The 24341-nt window shown below is 31.4% G+C and overlaps 2 protein-coding genes across 6 annotated transcripts in view; one reads left to right on the top strand and one right to left on the bottom strand.

The window, feature by feature from the left end:
• Nucleotides 1-24341, bottom strand: part of LOC129905597 (mucin-2) — a 255531-nt gene that overhangs the window by 18336 nt on the left and 212854 nt on the right. For 3 of the 5 annotated variants that reach the window (XM_055981111.1, XM_055981113.1, XM_055981115.1), the window contains exons 2-5: nt 7779-8449; nt 7516-7721; nt 4186-4708; nt 362-408 (exon numbers count right to left, since the gene is read on the bottom strand). In XM_055981111.1, the coding sequence (XP_055837086.1) occupies nt 362-408; nt 4186-4708; nt 7516-7721; nt 7779-8449 (1447 nt within the window). Of the gene's footprint in view, nt 1-361; nt 409-4185; nt 4709-5113; nt 7329-7515; nt 7722-7778; nt 8450-24341 lie in introns of those variants that run through there. The other 2 variants (XM_055981112.1, XM_055981114.1) reach the window with 2 other exon arrangements.
• LOC129905602 (uncharacterized) overlaps nt 9369-24341 on the top strand; it is a 494765-nt gene continuing 479792 nt past the window's right edge. Inside the window, exon 1 of the mRNA XM_055981127.1 lies at nt 9369-9373. The gene's annotated coding sequence lies outside the window, so the exon portion shown is untranslated. The remainder of the gene's footprint in view (nt 9374-24341) is intronic.

Below are 24341 nucleotides of genomic sequence, written 5' to 3' on the forward strand. Positions count from 1 at the left end.
ATGTGTTGTGTTTTTGTGTGTTGTATTTGTGTATATTTGTGTGTGAGTTTGTTTAATTGGTATAGGAGGGGTAGAATTCATTTTTATTGCTTTTACAAAAGCAAAGGTAAACATATAGGTACAATAGGAACGTAATATTATAAGACCAATCAGATTTTGGGACCTGAACTATTGCAGTCGTTTTTTGTTTTAATGATATTTCCGAAATTTTGATGAAATAACTTCGTTAATTTGCCAAATATATAAAATGTTTAATTTTATTTGTTTCTTTTTTTTTTTTGAAAAAGGAAAAATTGTGTTAAAAGTGATAGAAGTATAGGATTATATACAAAACTACCAAAAAGATTGAAACCAGACTTACCTTATTGGAGATCTTGTGGGTTGGTCATACTCATTATCTTGTTCGATCTACATAAAAATATAACAAGAGAAAAAGATAAAACATTTTAGTTTCTCATTAAAAATTTTTATATTGGAATAGATCACAAAAGAAATAAAGATTTTATAAAAATATTTTTTTTTTTATTATAATGACTCTTTGAAAAATGAAAGTATTATAATCTTATTTAATTTTTAAAAACCGTTTTTTTTTCAAAATTTTCAAAAAAAAAAAAATCAACTAATTAAGACACAAACCACGGATTAAAAAAAAAATTAAAAGATCAATCAATACATTTGTATTAAGTTTTAAAATTAATTTAATGGTATTGTATGAAGAACCTATTTCATTTTCTTTCGTGATGTCTGATTTTTCAATATGATAAAATAAAGGCTTTTATGCCAAGAAAAAATTGTTTGAATTTTCGTTTTAATAAATTAGTTTATGCAATTTTAATTTTTGTTCTTAATTTTGATTAAAAAAATATAATATAGGAAAAACTGACTTGTAGCTTTTTTGAAGAAAAAATTATCATAAATAAATTATTGATGCAAGATTAATCAAATAAAGGGTCCAGAAGAAAAGCGACACATTCAAATTTTTGTCAATAATAAACTGAAGATGAGGTCTATTAGTTTTTAAGGAACACTATCTGATGGCATCTTTACTTTTAGAAATCAAATTTAAGTATTGCTTAAAATAATAAATAAATTAAATGCCATTAGTACTAAGTTGTATGGAGAGCAAATTTTAAAATGCGGTTTTCTCGGAATGAGTTAAAATGGACTTGTTTTGTTTTTCATCTGGACCCTTCAAAGTATTTTCCTTATTTACTTTAAAAAATAGCTTTTTGCTAAAGTGAAGTTTTTTTTTCAGTTTTCAGGAAATACGACGCAAGAACCAGACAACTCATAAACCCAAAATTTATAATTTTAGCTTCGAAAATGGATTAAATAAATGTTTTTAGTGGAGTAACTTTAGCTCAAAAAAGTGTACAGGGCCGAATAGCTCCGATTTTGATGATCATTTTTTCAAACGTCGGTAATTCAAAATACTACTTTAACCTCTACAGGTTAAATATTTCCGCTGTTACCGTATTGTTTTTTTTAAATTAAATTGAAGATTTTTGTGAAGAAAAAAATTTTCATAAATTAAATGATAACAAAAGATTGTCTGAATATTTTGAGGAAAAAAAAAAGAAATTGACTTCAAAGACAAAAAAAAAAAAAATAATTGAACCCAACGGCAATACCCACACTATTTAAAAAGACATTTTTAAAAAGCTAAAAGCTTATTTCTATTTTTGAAATTAAAGTGAAGAGTTTTTGAAAAAATGGTTCTCAAACTCAGAGTTTGAAAAAAAAAAAATTATTGAAAAAATTTTAACATTGTTTTTAAAAAAATTTCGTAATACCTACAATATAGGTTTATTTTTTAAATTTGTTTGGCCATATTTATTGTTATTTGAATTCAGAAAAGAAAAACATCAATATGTATTACAGTTTATAAGAAAAATAAAAAGTTTTTCATTTTGAAAAAAAAATTTTAATAGAAGTTTTTGAAAAAAAAGGACTTATTTTAGTTCAAGATAGATAGCTTTTATTGTTGAAGGTTAAATAGAGAAGGTTTGTAGGTCTCAATTTTTATAAAAAAAAAAACAAAAATCCAATGAAATTGAAGTAAGTTTTATTTTTTTTATTTCATAACTGTAATATACATTACATTAACTTTTCCTCTTCTGAATTTAACTAACAATATTGACCACAATTTTTTTTAAAGATAATACAAAAAAGTTTAAAAAAGTCATTTAAATTTTAATAATTTTTTTTCATAATTCTGAGTTTAATGGCCATTTTTTCAAAAAATGTTTTTTATTTGACAGATAGAAATAATGAAATTCTAGCACTTCAAAAATGTGTATTTAAATATTGTAGGTATTGCCATTGTCTTCAAATTTTTTTTTTTTTGTATTTGAATTCAATTTGTATAGTTAAGGAAATGTGTTAAGGTAATGTGTTTTTAATTTTATTCACTTTTTTTAAATTCATTTATATAAAATTTCAATAATATTGAGTTACGTATCAGATTCCTGCTTATATTTCTCGTAAACAAAAGTGCATTGGTTGTTTAAATTTTCTATGTAAAACTTTTGTAATAAAAATAGATTATCAATCTTCTTATTAATAACGGTGTAACACTCAAAATAAACGCGGGCGGAGACCTATGACGTTTTGTAGAGCTAATCGCACTGATTACGAAACGGTATTTAAAAAGTCCCTAACACACCCGAAATCTGGAGTTAGGGACAAACAACGGTTTTTTTGACCTTCACCCATTAAAAAAAATCTAGCTTCGTCAAATTTTTACTATATGTTTCTATGTCTTCTAGTTTTTGAGAAAATTGAAAAATTTTTCTTTTTTCAAAATATTTTTTGTTTTTATTTTTCAATTTTCTCAAAAACTAGAAGACATAGAAACATATAGTTTTCGCTGTTCGATAAGGAATCAATTGAGGTAGTTTTCTATGTGAGCAATTTTTTTTATTTAAATTCACAGTCTGGACAAAAATAGTATAAAATGAGTTTAAAAAAAATTTTGTTTCGCCTATTTTTAACTTTGAAATCGATTATTTCAAAAACTATTGGTTATAATATATCGATTTAAAAATTTAAATTAAATGTACAATTTTGCCTTTCGAAAATGGTATCATTTATTACTGTAAGTGTTGCCGTTGTTTTTTAATAATTTTTTTTTATTTTGATAATTTTTTTTTAGAAAACTGCCCCTCTCACCTTGGCCGGGGGAGATAGACCCCCCTCCTAAAGAAAAATATGTTTGTATTGAACTCCTCTACAAAAACCCTTTATCAAATCCTAGCGCCCAAGTTATCCTACTACGTGCCAAATCAAAATTTTTGTTCTATACCTAAAAGTTCGAATTTCTGTATCTGGGTTGAAATCGTAAATTTTTTTTTTCTAATCCAATTTTAAACTGATTTTCATAAAAAATACCTCGTTTGTTTTGTACATTGTTGAAAAGTATATTTATTCGACGAAGCTAGATTTTTTTCAATGGGTGAAGGTAAAAAAAAAACCGTTTTTTGCCACTAATTCCAGATTTTGGAGGTGTTAGGGACTTTTTAAAAACCGTTTCGTAATCAGTGCGACTAGCTCTACAAAACGTGATAGGTCTCCGCCCGCGTATATTTTAAAAGGTCATTTTTGTAACACCGTCTTATTTTTAAATTTTTTTCAAAGCTTTTTTGGAAATTTTGAATACAAACTTGAAATCATAAAATATTCTTTTCCAATCTAAAGTAAAAAAAATAGAGAGAAAAAGTTTTTTATTTATAAAGTTAATATTTCTAAAACGGAGGCTAAAAGAATAATTTCTGACTTCAAATTCGAATTCAGAACCCTTCAAACCATTAGTAAAGTATATTTTGGTTGTTGTGGCAAAAAAATTGTTAATTTTGCTGACCAGTGTTATTAGAGAAAATTCCGTATCTCTTCAATTTCTGAACAATTTCTTCACAAAAAAAGGATCATAACATTTTTAAAATGGTGTTTAATTTTTTCTGCCAAATTTCAAATGTTGATTAAAATTTCAATAACTTAAAACGATTTAGGTACTTTGAAAACATTATACTAGCTTGTTTTTGATCTCCTATAAAATTTGCTCCACACTTTGCGGGCTTACACACTTTTCACGTGTCACCGACGATAAATGTGGTTTGGAATTTGCACAAAATAAAATAAATTGATATTCTGAGACCTAAATAAAATTGTCTACCATAAATATCCTACCTGTGCAATTAAGTCCTCATCATAATCCGAATTGTAGATCAACGATTGTTGGTTACCAAATGGCTTACTCTCCTGTTGCAATGGCTTCTGAAGTGGTTTACTGATGTAAGTATCACGGACTGGTTGTGGTGAGGTTATGATTTCAGGACGATAGGTTGGCCTCAATGGTTCAGATTGTTGTTGTTGTTGTTGCTGCTGCTGCACTTGTTGCTGTTGAATCTTACCGCGCAATTGATGTTGTGGTTGTTGTTGTTGTTGTTGATGAATCTGTTGTTGTTGCTGCTGCTGTTGTTGTTGTTGATTACTATATTCAACATCCCTATACAGATCAATTTCATCATCATAAACCGAATAATATGGATCATAATTTTGTTGTTGTTGTTGTGTCTCATATGACGTATTATAATAATTTCGATTGCCATTTTGATTATTATTATTATTTTCAACGATTTTTGGTCGTTGTTGAGAAATGAAAATATTCCCCGATTGTTGCGGTGGTGGTGCTTGTGAGCTTGACTCAACTCTGATTGTGTTTATAATTTTTTACAATTTTTTTTTTTATAAATATTTTTTTTTTAGTTAAAGGTTATTCCACAACACAATGTTATTATTTTTTTTTTTGAATATAAAAAAAAAGAAAAACAAAAAATATGTACAGAGAAAAAGAATAATGAATAAATTAACAAAAAAAAAAAAGGATGTGGATTAGTATTGGGTTAGAAGGGTTATCCGGCTCGAAGGACCAAAAAAATGGGATAATAATAGTTTACAATGATTTCATGCCATATATATGCTGAGTCTGAGTGTAATTATTTTTTTCTCATTTTCTGAATTAGTCACATGAGAAGAGAGAAAAAAACAAATAAGAGAAAAAGACATAGAGAGTGAAATTGGAAAGAGAGCAGTCGGTCTTGAAAACGTATTTTTTTTTTTTTCATCTATTTACAATCATTAGTCTTGTGGTCTCAGGTAAAACAAACAGTACATAACATGGAAGAAGGGATATTTTTTTTTTTGGCATTCCAGAAATTATTTTTCAGGACACGCAACAAATACACAAACAAAAAACAGAATTTTTTTTAAATTAAAAAATGTTTAGCTTTGACTACCTGTTGGAGTCGATGTTGACAACTTCCTTATTGAGTTGAGGAGGGCGCTGCGTTACGACCACGGTCTGGGGTCGTTGTTTCCTACGCTCAGTTTTTGTGGCTTCTGAAGCCTTGTTGTACTTCCACTTGTTGTGTCCTCGATTTGGACGAACAGTATAGATTTTGCGTGTTGTTGTCGAAGTGTATGGACGTCGAGTGGTTGTTGTCGTGATTGCAGCTTTAGTCGAAGTTGTTGTTGGTGAAGTTGTTGTTGTTATTGGTCTGTCAGTTGTTGTTGGTACTACGTGATGTTGCATCCGTAAGTCTTGAAAGATGTCTGAAGGAAAGTTGATGAATGAAGGTATTCCATCATTGTTTTGGAAATGTGACGAAAATACCGGACGTCGAGTTGTCACATCATAAAATCCTGTAACGCTATTTGGGCTCTTGTAACGCAAAGTTGAATTCATGACAGGCCGAGGAGGCATTGTCTCTGAGTTTGGCATGTACACCGGTTTCTCCGACGGTGGATGACGAATTCGGTAATCATCTTCTTCTTCGTCATAATAATAATCATCTGGTAACGTTTTCGGTGTTGTCGGTTTGATGTTTTTCAGAGTGAACTTTGTTTGAGTCTTATACGATTGACTAGGTATACTCTTTATAAAGCTTTCATAGCCTTTTGGAGCTTTGGTAGTTGGTGTAGGCTTTTTAGTCCTTAGATCTTCTTCTTCATCATAATATTCGTACTCTTCATTTTCGGTGGTAACATGCAATGGAGATTGCGTTACTTTTTCCCTATGTCCCGCTGGACCTGTAGTCTGCTTAAAATACTTGAACATGTTCATCAAAGCCGGTTGCATGTGTTCCATATCTGAGGCCTTGATATTCGACATTAGGTCACCAAGGTTATAATTGCTTGATATTGAAGCTGGTTTGGAATAAATAGGATACGGTGTTGTGGTAAGATTGACAAAGTGAAATTGGTGAGTTTGAACACTGGATTGAGTATTGGAAGTTGGAGATTGGTAATTTGTTGGTGTTCCACTGGAAAGATTTGGTGGTGAGACGATTTTGAAGTTTGACGTGGGTGGAAATGCTGTTGTAGTTGTTGAATAGTAACTCTTCATTTTTTGATTTTGAAGAATGTTATATTCAAAGTAGTTACTCTCGGTGGAGACTTCAATATCTGGTGATGCTATGCTAAACTGGGACACAACTTTTGGCTGATGATGATGGCCAGAAGTGGGATTGAAATTGTATGATTGTTGATTGTCAAAGTTATTGAAGAATCCTCCAACAGTGCTAAACTGGGAATAGTGTGAACTTGGTATCGGTTTGGATGATGGCGTTACTGGTCGAACAGGATCAGTGCCCAAATGAAAGTAGGAAAAGTTATCAGCTTCTTCTTGTTTCTTCTTCTTTTGTTGTTGGATTTCTTTCAAACTTTGGAGAAGAAATGGCAACACATCAGGCTGTTGGAAGAGAGATGATGGGCGACTTGTCGGTGGTTGATAAAAAGGCTTATAGGCTTCCAGTGGGGATTGGGTAGTTCCACTGATACTGTAGGAATAAGGGCTCTTTGGCTTGTAGTCAAGTGGATTTGGTTTGATACCCTTCAAATGTGGATTTAGCGGAGGAGCCAGATACGGATTGAAAGCCCCAAATGAGAAACTCTGTTGTTGATAAGGATTAGAATCGACTGCTCTGTAGTTTGAAGATGATAGCTGCCACCGATTTAAGCGTGAATTGAATTGTGGTCGAAGTTGACGTGTGGAACGCACTGATTCGTCAGTGTCAGAGTCGTCGATGATATAATCTGAAGGCGTAACACTGTCATAGTCATCATTTGTGTCATCTGTAGAGTCAGTGTTATCTTCGGTAACTGTCAAAGTGCTATCCTCTGCGATGACAGTAGATGGCGTTGTTTGATTTGTATATTTTGATGGTGTCTCGCTACTGTCAACTGCTGTCACATTTTGTACTTCACGTCGTCGTCTGCGTGGTCTTTGTTGAACGTCGTCGTCAATTGAATTGTCAACGTCTTGGTCAAGTCTTAAGCGCATTTATATATTATGGTCGCATGAATATAAAGAGTGACAAAGAATTTATGTTTTTTTTTTGTTTTGTATTTTTTTTTTTTGGTTGAAAAATAAATGAAAATGAAGATAAATTAGGAGAATAGGGAAATAATATTGACGAAGGGGGGAATTTTTGTATTTTGTTTTGTAACTTTACTTACCGATATTGATTGATTTGTGCGCCATAAGCGAACGAACCAATTTTACCATGATTTGGAATGGCATTGATGCTGGCTTGATGGATGATGCCATCACGATCACGTTGCACCTGTCCAACGGTGCTAGGTTGGCCACGATAGACACGTTGTTGACGATCACTTTCCTCTTCTTCGACAGGTGGTAAAGTGTCATGAGCATCGGCGTAAAGCTAAAAATAGACATCATGAAAGAATGTGGAAGAGATGACAGTGTTTGCTAAACAAACCTTGGCAATATCTTCATGAGAATCAAGTAATGGCTTAGGTTGTCCACGGGATGTTATCACTGGATTAGGTGCAACTCGTAATTCTGGAGGTGGTGGTAATGTTTGAACTTGAGCTTGAATAACACGTTGATGTTGTTGTTGCTGTTGTTGGCGAGGTTGATATTGTTGGACAATAGTTGGTTTAGATTGAATTGATGGTGTTGAACTGGAATATGTTGGTCCGAAACGATCACGATGATTAATTTGTTGTTGTTGTTGCTGTTGTTGATATGATTGCTGTGGTTGTTGTTTGATTTGTGGTACTCTTGGTGTAACATCACGATATGATGATGATCCTCCTCCACCACCAGATGATGGAACTGATAAACTTGCACCACCACCATCAATTATATCACAACCAACATTTCTTGGCCAATCACATGTTTGTAATTCATGACTATACATTAAGCCACCAGTACAACTTTCTAATAATGCACCACCGAATACACAAACATAATATTGTGTGCAATCGTTTGGATGCGGATAATAACCAAATTCTTCGGGACAATCAAAATTTACACCCGTCGCTGAGGATGATGAGGAGGATGATGATGAGCCTTTAATGTTTGTGCCAAATGATCGGGAACTTGTGATGCGTGACGAGGAACGTTTGTGTTGGGCAAGGGTGAGTTCTGCAAATAAGAACAAAAATATAATATTATTTTGGTGTTTTTTTCATGGATAAGTTGATAGTTAGATAAATATCTATAGGGTATCACAGAATGGTAAGTATCACAGATTTTTTTTCTAAGCAACACGCTTTATTCATGTAGGTATAACGAATATCTTCGGTAAGTAAATTATCATGGATTTTTCTAGAAAACGTCACGCATAACTGTCTTTTTCTTTTTGTATCACAGACTTATCTTTTAGTATCACAGGTTGCTCTTATTAGTCTTATGGATTTTCAGGTTAGTCTTATGGATTTGTCTGTTGTTTATCACAGATTGCTATTATTTTAAGTATAACTGGACTTTCTAATATGTATCACAGGTTTCCCTGAAAAGTATCACGGATTTGTCTATGAGTATCGCTACTTTAGAAAGTACAAGAAAGATTTTTTTTTTTTAGTATCACTTGACAGGTATCACGGATTACTCTACTAAGTATTTTCGCTTCAATATATATCACAAGTTTCCCTGAAAGATATCAGGAATTGATTCAATAAGTATCACAGGTTTCCTTTATAAGTATCACTGATTTTTTCGATAAGATTGGTGCAATAAATATCATAGATTGAAGATTATAATGTATTGGTCAGGTAGGCATAACGGTTAATTAGATTCGGTACTATTGATAATATCGAGGATTTCTCTGGTCAACATCCGGAATAGAGCACATACTCAAATCATGGATTTATTCGATATGTATCATGGATTTCTCAAGAGTATCACTTTGGTAAGTACCACGGACTGGGCTGTTTAGAACTCCGTGTATTACACTTTGATGTATCACAGATTTTTCAGATAGCGATTGCTTTAGAAAGCACAAGGATTGTTTTCTTAATTATCACAGATTGTTTCGATAATAGTAATGGACTACTTCTTTAAGTATCACCGACCACTCAAATAGGAACATGTTTAATTAGTAAATATCACGGATTACTTCAATAAGTATCACAGGGGTCCCTTATCTTTTCTATTTTCGAAGTTAAGTATTACTGATCGCTGAAATCTGTTTACCTGCAAAATATCACAGATTACTTCAATAATTATCACAGGTTTCCCACTAAAATATGATATTTTTTCGATATTAAGATTGATCAAAATAAATTCATAGATTGATTTGTTAAATATCGCTATGATAAGTATAGTGGACGAATTCTTTGACTAAACACGTACATATGTATAAGTAGTACATAAGTCTATTGTATCACGAATTTTGTTCAATAATACAATTATCACAGATTGTGATAGGTCTCAGAAATTGGAGCTTCAAGAACAATCTTCAGAAAGCAATACCTCTTCTATTGTTGCATTAAATATCATGGATTGCTAAAAAAGTATCACATGATTTCCTGGGAAGTATGAATAAAATATTACTGTGAATTGGTCCGTTGGATATCATACATTTCGTACGCATGAAACATGGCTTCCTATTGACAGATTTACGAATATTTATGATAGTTTACATGGATTGGTCCAATAATATCACAGGTGTATGCCAAGCAAATATCATAAGTTTTTGTAGTAAAATTTGAATGCGAAGGGACCCCAAACATTGTCTTTAGGATAAGTCTTAACCCTGCTCAACTAAATCCGTGATTGCAATAAGAAATGTTTTAGATTGAAATTGTATCATCAGTTGATATTTTCCCACACCAACCAAATGTTAAACCAGATACAATTCCTTTACAAAAATCGATCACAGTGATCTTTGTCATACAACCTAGAACGTTAAAAGTCAACAGGTCAGTAGATGAGATGCGCGCAGGTTGATCACAGTTTAACATTCTAAATTCATCAGAACCACCGCAACAATCAATAATATATTCGTGATACATGGGCATAAAAGATTCAACATTCACAATCGGATGTCACTGGAAATAGTAACTGCATTCCAGACACTGTTATTGTGCGCGCAACTCATTGTTCATCAAAATTATCAAATACAAACAAAAAGTTAATGTCACGCTCATTTAAAATACAACAAAAAATGTTAGGAAAAAAAAATCACAACATAACCCCTCCAAAGATTCTAAAGAAGAGCGCATTCAATTAAAAAAACCATCTCCACCGCCACCGACGACACAAGTTCAATTTGCTGATAGAAAACCACATTTTGAACCTGTTCATCTTTATTTTTTTTATACGAGTATAGATATTCCACCAAAACGTGGCGCACGGATTTTGTTTTTCATCGTTTTCGCGTTTGCCATTTTGGTTATAAGGTCAACTGGAATTGGTATAACGAACGCTACCATCAGACACTCCAAACAAAAACAACCATATTCCAGCCAACTGTATATAGTTACAATTGAAAAACCATTATGCTTTTGAATTCAACTTGATCGATGATCGGTGCAACTTTTATCGTTGTTGCTACCTACCACCACCGCCACCGCCGACATAACTCGCTGCAAGATGCACTCTGCCACAGGATTTGGTGGAAAACCCTCCTCAGATTATGCAATTTGAACCAGGGCCGGAAGATCAAGCTGTGTTCAGAGTTATGTTGAGAGGCGGTATTCTTAGTTTCATAGAAATCGAATTGTAAATAAAAAAATCAATCCAATCAATTAACGCCCACTGCCACGCCCCATCCAATAAGTTGCACGTGCTAAATTGCAATGGTAAATATCAGCGGAAGTGGAAGATCTTGGCCGAAATTAAGAAATATCAGACGAAACTCATATATCACCTTTTAACGATTTGGCGGAATTCTACTAATATCAGCGGAAACGGGTAGGTATCAGCATAAATTTGAAAATTTCAGGCGAAATCAGCGGAAATTGTAATATCTTCGCGGAAATTAGTAGTTATCGTGGCATGGACCTTCCAGCGGAAATTGGTTAATATTACTTTCAATTACGGAATATAAGCGGAAACTGGTCTATTTCAGCGCAAATCAGAAAATTTTGACCGAAATTGGGAAATATCAGCAGAATCGGCTAAATATCAGCGAAAATTGGAAAATCTCGCAAAAACAGAGACAAATTTGAGAAGCTGCTATGTAGCGAAATATGAAACGGAAATTGAAGTTCTTGACCGAAATTGAAAAAATAACAGTGAAAAATGATAAATAGCTGCGAAAATTTTAGTGTGTTAGATAACACCAGCGGAAATTGATTCTTGATTTTAATTCTTGGCCGAAATTGCGAAATAAGAGCGAAAACTGGTAAAAATAAACGGAAATTGATAAACTTGGCGGAAATTGGGTAATTTAAGTGGAAAATGTTTTGTATCATTGCAAATCGGAATTGGATAGAATTGGGAAATATCAGCGGAAGAATTTGAGAAATATTTTTGGAAGCTGGTAAGTATCAGAGGAAATTTTAATTCTTGGCCGAATTTTGGGAAATAACAGCGAAAAATGTTTATGTTGAATCGGGCTTTTTTGGTCACTTCTATATAGAAATGAAAATCTTTATTTTATACTTTTTCCCTATGTTTCATCGTAATTTCTCGACTTTCTCAGATGAATAATAGCAGAAATTGGAGAGTCTTGGCGGAAATTGGATAATATTGCGTAAATTAGATAATCTTGGTGGAAATTACGTTATATCAGCGGAAACTAATAAATGTCTCTGAAAATTGTAAACATCTTGGGTAATATAAGCGGAAAATATTTTAAATCAGCGCAAATTGGAAAATTTTGGCGGAAAATGGTTAATATCAGCGAAATTTGATAAATCTCAACCGAAACTGTTGAATCTCTGCCGAAAAAGGTACTGACGGAATTTGTGCAATATAGGCGGAAATTCGTTAGCAACATCGGAAATCAGAAAATCTTTAGCGACATTGTGAACGATCAGCGAAAATTGGAAAATTTCAGCCGAAATTAGGAAATATCAGCGGAAATTTAAAAATCTCAGCCGAAATCGAGTGTTTTTAGCCGAAACTATTAAATCTCCTCGGAAATAGGAAAATCTCACTCGAAAAGCCATAAATTCATTAAGAACTCAATAAGTTCAACTTAAAACTTGTAAGCCCCAAATTAAATTAAAAAGTTCAAGGCTGACTACGACTTCTTCCCAAATCCAGCCCTGATCGTGAGCTTCAATGAACATTGAATTGGCTCTTCTTCACTTGGCACGATCTTCTATTTGATCGTAAACACAGACAAATATGGTTGGAAGACGCGCAAGCAAGTGTGCGCTCTGGAAATAATGACCCACCGACCGATCGAAATGCTGAACCTGCAAGTTCAGTTGAACAAAACAGACAAAAAAAAGGAATCCGGTTTTGATTTTCGGCATCAGTGGATTTTGAACGCTACCTCCTACTGACACAGATTTTGCGCGATGGGTGGATTTTATTTGGCACTTGATATGTGGCCAAGTTCGCTTCTTCGGACAAGCATTCACCTTTCAACCGAAGTGGAATACCGTGTCATAATGACGTTTTTTTTTGTTGGAATGTGTTCTGAGAGTGTTCTGAATACTTTTTTTTTCTCATCCCTGACATCAATATTTCGTATCAAGTCGGTGGTATCTGATTTATGGAATGATGGCTGTTTAACTGAAGAAGACGTAGTTTCTTCTTCGGCTTGTTTCCCTTCCTTCATCTGATGGATTTTTGATCTGGATATGAGCTATACACATTATTCTCATGTTTCAGCTAAGCTTCGAGATCATCTCACTGTCTCTGGCTGTCTTGACAACAACCGAACCGACCATGATGATGAGACTCCAGACTCTAGTGCTGTGGTGGTGTCACTGTCATATCATGGTGTATTATAGCTGCTGTTTGTATTATTGTCGTAGGTGCCATTTGTGGGTATCATTTGTTGGATCGTTTGTAATACACAATTTTAATGTGACATCTTCCATTATACGGTGGCGCTGGTCTTGGAGTAGGGTTAGAGGCGAAGCGCATTAATAGTTTGTTTGGATGCATTTTTGTATCCCGATGATGGCTTCTTTTTGTGGTGAATTATTTATCATTCAAAGCATAGCAGAAACAGTAGCTGAGTGAGTTACATAAGCGGAGTATAAATTGTTATTGGTCATAACTCAAGGCTGTTATATATATTTTTTTATCTGTTTTTATTTTGTTTTGTGTTGATGCACCAAGGAATCTTATATTATGGTCCATGGGAATATTGAGATGATGTTTTTTTTCTTTATGGAGAGTCATATTCTTCTGATCGCAGACGATTGACCTATATAATTTTATTTTTCTGATGTAGATGTTTTGGAAGATGTTAGCTGTCAGACGATATTTTTTTGTGTTATTGTTGTGGTTGAAATTTTATTATTTATCTGAGGTAAATTACAACCAATTATGGACATGATAATTCAGATCTCTCTGGTCATTGTTGATGCTGATATGTAACCTTTAACATAAAATGTATGATGTTTTTATGTTGATAGGATTGAGAGTGATGTTATGTTATGTTTTTGAAGATTTCGAATAATAAGACATTTAAAAGCTTAATTTGTAGATTCTATACATATGTATATAGTATAATATTTGCCTTTGAAAAAAAAGAGGTAAAGTAGGTCAGAAGTCTTAAATTCTCATGGAAATAAAAAGATACCAGTTGCCTAAAAAAAGCTAATAAGTGCCCAAAAAGACTAATTTCTAAAAAAAAAGTAATTGCTTCACCAAATATTCGAGAAATTTTTGTCCTTGGAATACTGCAATAGGATCTCCAGTTTTTATTTTTTTATTAAAAATTAGATGATTTTCCACTCAAATTAAGTGAAGAAATTAACATTCAAGAAATTGAGAAAATTTGTCCCCTTAATTTAAGACGAAAGTCATCTTGGCAAAAAAATATGCAGAAATCCGCTTAATTTAATGTGGAATACGCTTGTTTTAGGTGGTAGTTTTTCTTCGTTCTATTTTAATATATTACCTAACACATTTAACCCTACTTTACGGATTGGGGTTCGTGCGAACTCCAACGCATGTTTAAATGGTTATAACTTTTTTCTAAATCGTTTTTTCGACCTGGGATGAAAACTCAGTGAACGAAATTCATTTTTGTTTACGTTGTTTGTCTTTTTTCCATAAAAGCGGTTTTATATAATTTTCTGGAATTTTTTTCTGAAAAAAAGTCACAAACCAAACTTGGGGTTCATGCAAACCCTAAGACTTTAAATGGACTATTTTCAACAATTTTTATTAGGTATGATTTGGCAAAACCAAACACGTGTTATCATAAAAAGACACCGCAACTGTCACCTTAATCAATAACAGAAAGAGACAATGCATCAAATTGTTGATAATGAACAATTAGAGGTGCATAAAAGCTTTGGGGTTCGCGCGAACCCCAAGTTTGGTTATTGCATTATTTTGCGTGCCGTAAACTAGGGTTAAGGTTCCATTTCGAAAAATACAAAATTCCATTCATTTTTAAATTTTGGTATTTTCGGAAAGGCACATAAAATTTGTTAGTGAAAATTTGAATATTTAGTTTTTAAAAAAGTTCTCTTAATTGCCTGGTATAGTGTCTTTAAAAATCATTTCATTTCATTTTACTACTCTCGCTATCATTTTTTTACTTGCTCTATAGGGCAAGTATTGGTTTCGTGTACAAAAAAAAAATTTGAGGTTTTAATCAAAACCAACATTACGATGATGGAGAAGATCAAAAAAGTGGTTTTCGTCATGCCGTCCGACGGTCTGTGCGTCTGTGCGTCCATCTGTACATCGAGATAGGGCCTAAACGGATGGATGGATTTGCTTGATGCTTTTTAGGTTATTCCCTACGACAGTTTTTTTTTATTTTTTTAATATCTCCTTTTTAACGCATATCTCCCATATAACGTTTTCGAGGTATTGCAACTTTCTCGAAAACGGCTCTAACGATTTTGATTAAATTTGGTATACTTAATAGACTTATTGATTCTTACAAAACTGCGTTTTTAGTTTTTCTCAAAAAAATGCGGAGAACGGAAATATGGCGTTGCCGTTTTTCAAAAATTGACATGTTTTTTAAGTTAATATATTTCATCAAAGCATAAGTCAATTTTATTCAAAACTTATAGACATCATAGGTATTGAAGTGTAAAATGTAAAAAAAATTAAAAAAAAAAAGTTTTTCAAAAAATATTTTAAAAATTGAATTTTTTTAGCTTTCGATTTTTTTTTTTGTTTTTATTTTTTTTTCTTCACAAAATCTTAAATTTCCAATAGATATTTAAGATAAATATACTTTGAACTACAAGAGCAAGTACGTGCGACCCAGTCGTGCATTTTATTTTAAATTATCTTAAAACACTTAAATGTTTGAAATGCGCAGTTGTGTATTTTGCCAAATTTCATAATTGTATTTGATTAGTTTTGAGATAAGAGTTTTTTTTATCACTAAAACACATACCTACATAGAAGATATCAATGGAAAAATAAAACTTAAAATTCCAGGCAGCCACCAATGTTCTAAATTAATGAAATGGACCATTTTCAAAATCTTGAAAACAACATTTTTAATCGATTCCGTTAAAAAAATGAAATCAAATCACGCTATTTTTTTCAATCTAATTTAACTTTGGACGAAATATGCCTTCCGGTACGTCTATTTGGGATTTACCTATCCAATCGGAGAATCGAAAATTTTTAGTAACATTAGGAAGGGGTTTTATATGTGCCCTTAATTATGAAAGTGGACTAAGTCACTCCTAAAAATGGCCTCAAATCTAGCCTTAAAATAATTATTATTTAAGGGGTAAAGTTTATTTGAAAGCGAAATTGCAGTTAATAAACTTCTTTATTGCTCCTCTAGTGATTTCATAAAAGAAACATAATTAAATCGTTATAAGAAAATTATTATGAAAGTTTTTCTTTAAACAATGCAAAAAGTGACTTAGTCCACTTTCATAATCATGGGCACATATAGGGTCTTTAATATAGGTTCTTAAACAGAAACAAAGAATATTTGTAGACCCCATATTAATATATATCTTTTCCTGCTCCGCCAATAAATTCATTTAATTTCAATTATTCTTCCGAATTCGCACGGTCCTTGGAAGAATTTTGGGTACATTTTAAGTCACCTATCGGATTTTTTGATGGGCCCTGAATTAGTACAAGCTTATTTTCCCACACTTTTCCATTTTTTTAGAGAAAACCAACCACTTTAAAAATTTTAGTTTATTAGTAAACTGTCAAAACAAAAATCACGATCCAATTCCGCACTAAAAATATTTCGTAGCTCAATTAAATATGTCCACAGGCAAAGTTTGATTTGTCATAGCCCACTTATATACATAACTATCTCCGGATACCTCAATCTCAACACCATTTACCGCATTGTCAATAAGAACTACGCCATTTATTTACATAATGGCTTAAAAGCAATCGAAATTCTTGTAACATCAAAAAACTCGTATATCTCTAATCTCTCAAATGACATATTTATGTTCTTATTTTATTGCACCTATAACAATTCACAAAATGCATAATAAACAACTCTTATAGGTTTTCATGCTGTCAATAAATTGCATTTTCTATAAAACAAAAAAAAGTAAATAAAAACTTTAATTGAAAACATAAAAAATAAAAATAGTTTGTGGGCGGGTTTGAGATGATAAACACAGATATTCAATTTAGAAGCTTTCAAAGTTTCAAGTCTTACTAAAAAAATATGAACGCCTTCTGTATTGCATCGTGTGAACGCGTGAATGAATTTATTTTAAAACAAAATTTAAAAAAAAAAAAAAAAAAAAAAAAATGTTCAACCTGCTGTGAAGTGGATTATTATTAATGGTAATGGGTATTTTACAATTTGTTTAGTATTTTTTTCTGTCTTTTTTTTTTTCTTTTTTGAGGTTAATAACTAGGTTAGCGAGAGTGTCTTAGAATTCTATGGGAATGACCTTCACATTTTATAATATTTGTATAGGCAAGAAAAATGAGATTTGCAAATGGTCACGTATAATGTACGTTAACATGCCTAGTTTTAGAGGGCGTTTTGACGTTTTAGTATAAAGGTCAATAGACGTCAAAAAGTCTGTCTGTTTATTTATCTAAACATGGGTGTTTTTAAGGTCAAGATTTTACTCCAATTTTTTTCAAGGCTCAATGTCGATCATTTATCTTGTGTCTTGAGAGTTGTTTTTTTATTCGCTAACTTTTTTTTTGTGGGGAGAATGTAAAGATTCGTTATTTAAATTGCATTTAAGAGCTTATTGTGAATTAGTTCATCAATTATATTGTGATTTCACAACATTAAAAATGGCTGCTAAATAAACTGCTGCCGCCAACACGATTAAATTCAAAATTCTCACAAAAAATAACCGTTGTGTAGCAGCAGCACATAACAACAATCTATTTTGATACACAATACCTTGCAAAAGGGAGCAAACTACACGAAGATTGCAACATGATTTGCCTCCTCCAACCTGCAACTTTTAAGTCAATAACGTGCGCCTTATAGTTTTTTTTTTGTTTATTATTGTTGTTGTAAATCTAGTCTCTATGGTGAATGAGAGAATGACAAACACTTGTTCAAGTTTCCATAGAAATTCATATTCAAAACCTTAAGATATGGTTGTTTTGATGATGATGATGGTGTCATACTTGCACGAGATGCAGGCGCAAAAGATTTCAAAATGTTGGCGGGCTTCAAAAGACATAACTATTCGGATCAAATGCGGCATCGACTATATCTGTATGCTTGCGAGGTGGTTAGATGGATGGATATGGATTTAAGCCGGTATTTCTATGGTTGGGTTGATTATTTAGCTCTAGGTGTATATTGGGGGTCTTGGTTTTTTATTTCTTGTGGGTGGTAGATTCATTATTGTGATCTAATTGATGTAATAATGGCGGGTAGATGCAATTTGCAGGGTATAATTTATAGATACGAAAGACATTGTAGTTGAAATATTTTTGTTGGCTTTGATTACTTTGAACTCTGTGCATTTTTTTTTGCAACTTGAAATGAAGGTTCTCTAATGACAAGCTATGAATTTTTTTTTTTTGAAAAAATAGAATAATGATTGTTTCGAAAAAATGACAGCAATCTAAGAAATAATTTGTCTTTCCAGAAGTTTTTCGTTGTTTTTGTTTTGGTTATGCAGAGAACTTTAGTGAACATTAAAATAGCACGTTTTTGTTCTTATAAATATAGGTTTTTTTTTAGAGTACTTTAAACTTATTTTTTATAGTTTAAGTAAAATAATACAAAAATTTAAACGAGTCATAAAAAGAGAATTCAATATTTATTAATATTTGTGAAGTCAGTTTTTGTAGTAGTTCAGACTAATATTGATTATCCATCCTCTCATGAATATCTCGAAGAACGAAGTCTTCTTAATGACTGGCAGTACTGCTTTTGTAGCAAAAGACCAACAAAAAAGTGGAACCAATCCTTACATTTCTTTGAAGGAATATTGTGCTTGATATTTCGAAATCATTTGATAGACTTTGGCATCATGGTCTTTTATCGAAAATGCGAAATTTTGATATCGATGAATGCCTTCTCCGTTGTGTTGCATGTTTCCGCAGGGTTCCGTTCTGTATCCGAATCTATTTTTTGTATTCATAAATGACCTCTTATCTAAAACTTCTAAATAATGATCAATTTTGCAGACAACTCAACTCTCGGCTTCTCATATTCGTTTTCAACTTTACGTCATTACTCTTCTTATGCAGAGCTGAAACGGCTTCGTATGGTTAGTTCATTGAATTTGGACCTTACAATGCTTGGAATACCCAATACTGCATTTTGTTGTTGAAATTCAATTATCCATGAATTGTAAATGCATTAATTAAATTAAAAGGCTGCCAGTACTTGGTATATTTGTTAATGATTTATCTTCATTGGAACGACCACATATTTCAAATTGCCTATATTGGTGCTAAATGCTTAGGTTTCCCCAAACGGTCCTGGAAATTCTTTATGCCTGGTGGGAGCTATATACTTACTTTTGTGACTAACCGCAAACTGGAGTACAAATAACAAATAATAGATTTAATATATTAATTTCAAAAATCAAAGTTTACGAATTATAAAATTAAATTTTCAGGTTCGAGCATCAACTCTTTCGTTTGTTGTTGAATGTAAACACAATTTTAGTTTTTTTCCCCAAAAATAGTCAGTATAAAGAATTTTTTGTTGCTAAAAATAAATTTTTATATGCAAATAAATTTTCTCAATCATAAACAATAAACAACCGACGATATAGGCATAGCTAATTAATTAATTAATTAACACTTATGAATATCTCACATCATTATGCTTGTTTTTTTTTTTCTTATGTAGTTTACCAATTTAATTACCTTACAAATGTTCACTTAAGATAATTTTGGCCATTAAATTGACATTAAAATTGCCGACGCCATCGTCATAGTCATCGCCACGCCAGATTATAATGAGCAATTGAATATGTAATTAGTCTCATCTCTCAATTGGTCTTGTTTACATTTGTTTGTATTTTGACGTTTAATTTCAAGTGGTTGCCACTTTCTGTATGACAATTATTTCGGACATGAATCTTTAAACACAGCAGGTAAAAAAAAAATAAAATGAAAAAATAAAAGTATTTCTTCCCACAACATTCAAGCAGAGTTTAAGGTGAGTTTAACGCTATTACAGAGCGGCAGATGAAAGAAGTTACCCACAAGGTATTGAATTTCCCGTTTTATACATATTTTGTCTGTATCTTCCGCTATTTCTCTTCGACTGGTACGGAAGTAAGGTGAAGAAAGAAAAATAAATAAAATACTTTCTTCGTCATAAATTTTTGCCTCCTTCATGCACCTCTTTCTTCTTCTTGACTTCGGGTTTTTATTTTCAAGCAAGGGCGGGGCATGTTAGGTAGCATTGATTTTTAAGCGGCGAGAAGTTGTGTTGTTGATGATGCTGCACGATTGCGCAATCACATGGACTTGAACTTGAGGCAAGGTCTTTTAGTGTTGGCTTATTAACTAAAGAAAAAAAAGTATGACGGTGACATTGTTGACAAACTACACTTGAAACATTTTTTTTTGTTTAATTTGTAGTTGGATTACATATTTTACCCAGATATTATTTAAGAGTTGTAGTTAGTGTTGTTGGTTTTTTTTTCTTAAGTGATCCAGTTACTTGAAATTAATGGATTTTTTCCTGATTTGGTACAATTGAATAGTTAAGTAATAAATTAAAAAAAAATTCGTTTTGGCATGTTGAAGGACATGAAAGTGTGGTATGCATGTGGAAATGGAAAGGCATGTCTTGTAATTGGCGAGGTTATTCCGGATTTCTGCTTTATATGGGTGATGACACACTTTTGAGTGAGCGAGTTTTATATTTTTAGAAAGCTTATGAAGAGTTGTTATGCGGCACAACAAAGCCAGATTAACTGCCAAAAAAGCAATTCTGGCTTAAATAAACTAATGGCTTCTTAATATTGCGTGGCAATTATATTCATTGGAATTTTGTTTAAGTTGATCTTTAAGACAATGGAATCTAGAACATTATGTATATTTAAATTGAGAAAACATATTCTTAACGTAGACACTTTTCTATCAAATTGAGTATCTACGAAAATAACGAGTGCTTGACTAAATGATGTGATCAATAGTGTTACTTTTCGGTAGATGTTAATAGGAAAAAAAGTTAGAAACTTATTGTTTTCTTTTTTTAAATAAGGAAGCTCTTTGCCCAATAGACATAATTCAAATTTCAAATATTTTTTTTTTTTTTTAATTGTATTAAGTTTCTTCATCTTTAATTAAAGCAGCATTTCTGCATTATAATTTTCATTACAAATTTGTTGATTGGATTTGGCTTCCATTTTGAATTAAAAAGAAATATTAAAAAAATAAAATGCACGACTGGGGTCGCACGCGCTTGCTCTTATGTTAGAAAAAACTCTTTAACACAAGATAAACTTTTTATAAACAAAAACTAGGAAAAATTATAATTTGATTTTATTAAAGCATATTTCGGATAATGTAAAAAAATATGTAAAATCTGTTTTTATAATTGATGAAGCCATCTGATTTCTTGTTTGAAAAGCAATTTTTGGAACAAAAATTTGTAATTTTTTTCGAAAAAAAAAATTTTCGAAATATTTCACTAACCCGTTTTCAATTTTTAATTTTTTCAACAAAAATTTTAAATATTTATTTTATAAATTTATATTTAATTTAAATATTATACCAAATTATTACCTTAACTACCAAATTTGAAGAAAATCACTCCAGTAGTTTAGGCTGTAGCTCGAGGCACTAACAGGTGGATAGACAGACAGACATAATTTCGGGACCCACTTTTTTAGCATTCTCTATCATCGTTATTATTTAACAAAAAATATAAATTTTACTTTTTTTCGTGGGCTATAGGTCTTTCTTCAATATATTCTAATTCGTACTAGTCGACGATTGGGGTTTCTAAACTTTCAATAATACTAATATTTTAAAATTTAAACAATTGAAGTCTTGAAAGTCTTTTTAAAGACTTCAATTGTAGACATTTTAAAACATTAAAAACAAAGGCAAGCAAATTTCCAAGAAGTTAAAAAAACTTAGTGGTTAACATATATTTAATATATTTAACACGAATATTAGTCCTGAAGCATAATCGAAACGTCGACTAGTACAGGGGCGTATACAGGTTTACTTCTTGGGGGGGGGGGGGGGCATGCCAAAATTTTTGGCACAACAATTTTGATAGGTGGAAAATGTGATAGTTGAATCTAACAAAAACGGAATGTGATTCGTTTGCTTCCATTGAATAATTTGCCTAAAAGCAACTATGTATATATTTTTTCCGCTAGCCTAAAGTAATTTTAAAAGTTACAATAAAAAATAAAATCTTTTTTTATGTAATAAACAGTGGTAACTTTTGAATTAAAAGTCTTCTTAACCTTAGGCAAACGAATCGCATTTGAAAATAATTTTGTTTTTTAATTTTGTTTTAAAATTGAATGAAAAAATTTAGTTTGGAGTTTGATACACCAAATCGAGCTAAGAAAAAACTTAAAAGAAAATAAAGTTTCTTCTTTGTTTTATATACTGATGAAAATGACACTCGGTTTCGTGTTTACACGGTGCTATTACACCTTAAAGATAATTTTTGAATAATTTACCTCAGTACAGACAAAATTAAAAATTAATTGTCTAATTTTTGTTTTAAATAATTCTTTGTTGTATTGTTTTCGTATTAGAAGTGACACAAAAATGTTAAATTTTCGGGGTGGTCGTGAATTTTTTCTCGTTATAACTTAAACAGTTTTGGGCGTGCAAAAAAAAAAACATAATACAAATGTAAATTTAGATTTGTACAAAAATTATGATAAGATTTTTTCGGTTAGATGAACCTTAATCGAGAAAAAAATGTAATATTGACGACTATCTTCGAAAATTTTACCTACATTTTTTCGTTGAAAACTTTTTATACGGAAACATTACAAAAAAAAAGTTTTTTTAATTAAAAAAAAATAGAGAATGAGTTTTTCTACAAAACAAGACAAAAAAATCTTTTCTACAACAAACGGAAGCCGTAAAAATGTACTTATTTATGAAATATCAATGCTTTCCGAATATTCTCAGATGATTCAATTATGTAGTTATAGTAAAAACTGAGATTTTTGCCAAAAATTGAACAAACCTCAAAAAACTTCAGTTCTGCAAGATTTCAGCCTGTCCCTATTTTTTCCATTTGCTTCATTGTAAAATGTCTCTATTCACTGGACTAAAATTATAGTTTGCCTTAAAACGCGATTGAAGATTGAGTAATGTATGAAAATCGATGAGTTCTTGAGGATTAATCCGTTTATTTTTATAGGGAAAGTTGCTCTAATGATGATTTTTTTTTTACATACCCAATTCAATTTTTTTCAAAGCTCTAAATATGTATTCTTTTTCGGATTTTAAATCTACACAAAACTCTACAGCAGAACTCAACTTAGTGTCTGTCAATTTGTAATATTATCGAACTAATGAAAATAATCCTAATCCAGCATAGCATTCGCTAAAAATATGATCGCATCCCCAAAAAATGGTAAAATAGGTTGTTTGAATACCAAAATTTTTTTTCACTTTTCATTTTCGTTCATGTTCTAAAACTTCAATATTTTGAAAACGGTCTTTCTTAAAGGAATTGAGTATAACATAACAATTTCTTGTTTAAGTTTTGTATACGCCGTTGGACTAGTACGGATTAGAATATATCGAAGAAAGCCCACGAAAAAAGTAAAATTTATTTGACTGAAAAAGGTAACGAAAGGAGGAATTAATTACAAAAAAAATTGCATACAAAAAAGAATAAATGTGTAGGCAATAGCCATTAAATTTTTTTTTCAATAAAATATTTGTCGAATTTCTTCAAATTTTGACTTTACATTAGCTTTTATATTTTAATTGAAATTTTCAAACTCAAATAAAGAAAATAGGTAGATATGAATTTCCATGAAGTTAAATATAAACATTCATATGTTTTTTGTTTATTCATTGAATACGAATAGCTTGTTTCAACTGTTTAGATATATTTTAAATTTTCACCTTATTTGGATGAAATGATATAAAAAGTGGAGTGACCGAAATAGAATGTCTTGTGCGTTCGTAAATATTTACTTCATATTATCTAAGCTTATATCGTGCAAATTAGCAATTTAGTAATATTTAATACTGAGTTAAAGTTAATTCATTTGATACCAATTTTATAAATGGCCAGTGAACGTCCAAAAAAGTTGAATTTTAAAATTTATTTTCTTTTTTAGAAATTGTAGCTTTACAAAACAAAATTTGACCGAGCTCCAGAAAATGACTAAGACATTTTCTGTGTCAATTTGAAGTTTAAAAAGTGCACTTTTTGAATTTCGCTTTTTTTTGGATTTTGAAAGGTTACTTTTGAGCTATCTTTTTAAAACAAAATCTTGAATATTTTGAAAACGGTTTGAGCTACATAATTGGGGTTTATATCAAAAAT

Source organism: Episyrphus balteatus, chromosome 1 (genome assembly GCF_945859705.1).
Source record: "Episyrphus balteatus chromosome 1, idEpiBalt1.1, whole genome shotgun sequence".
NCBI lineage: Eukaryota > Metazoa > Arthropoda > Insecta > Diptera > Syrphidae > Episyrphus > Episyrphus balteatus.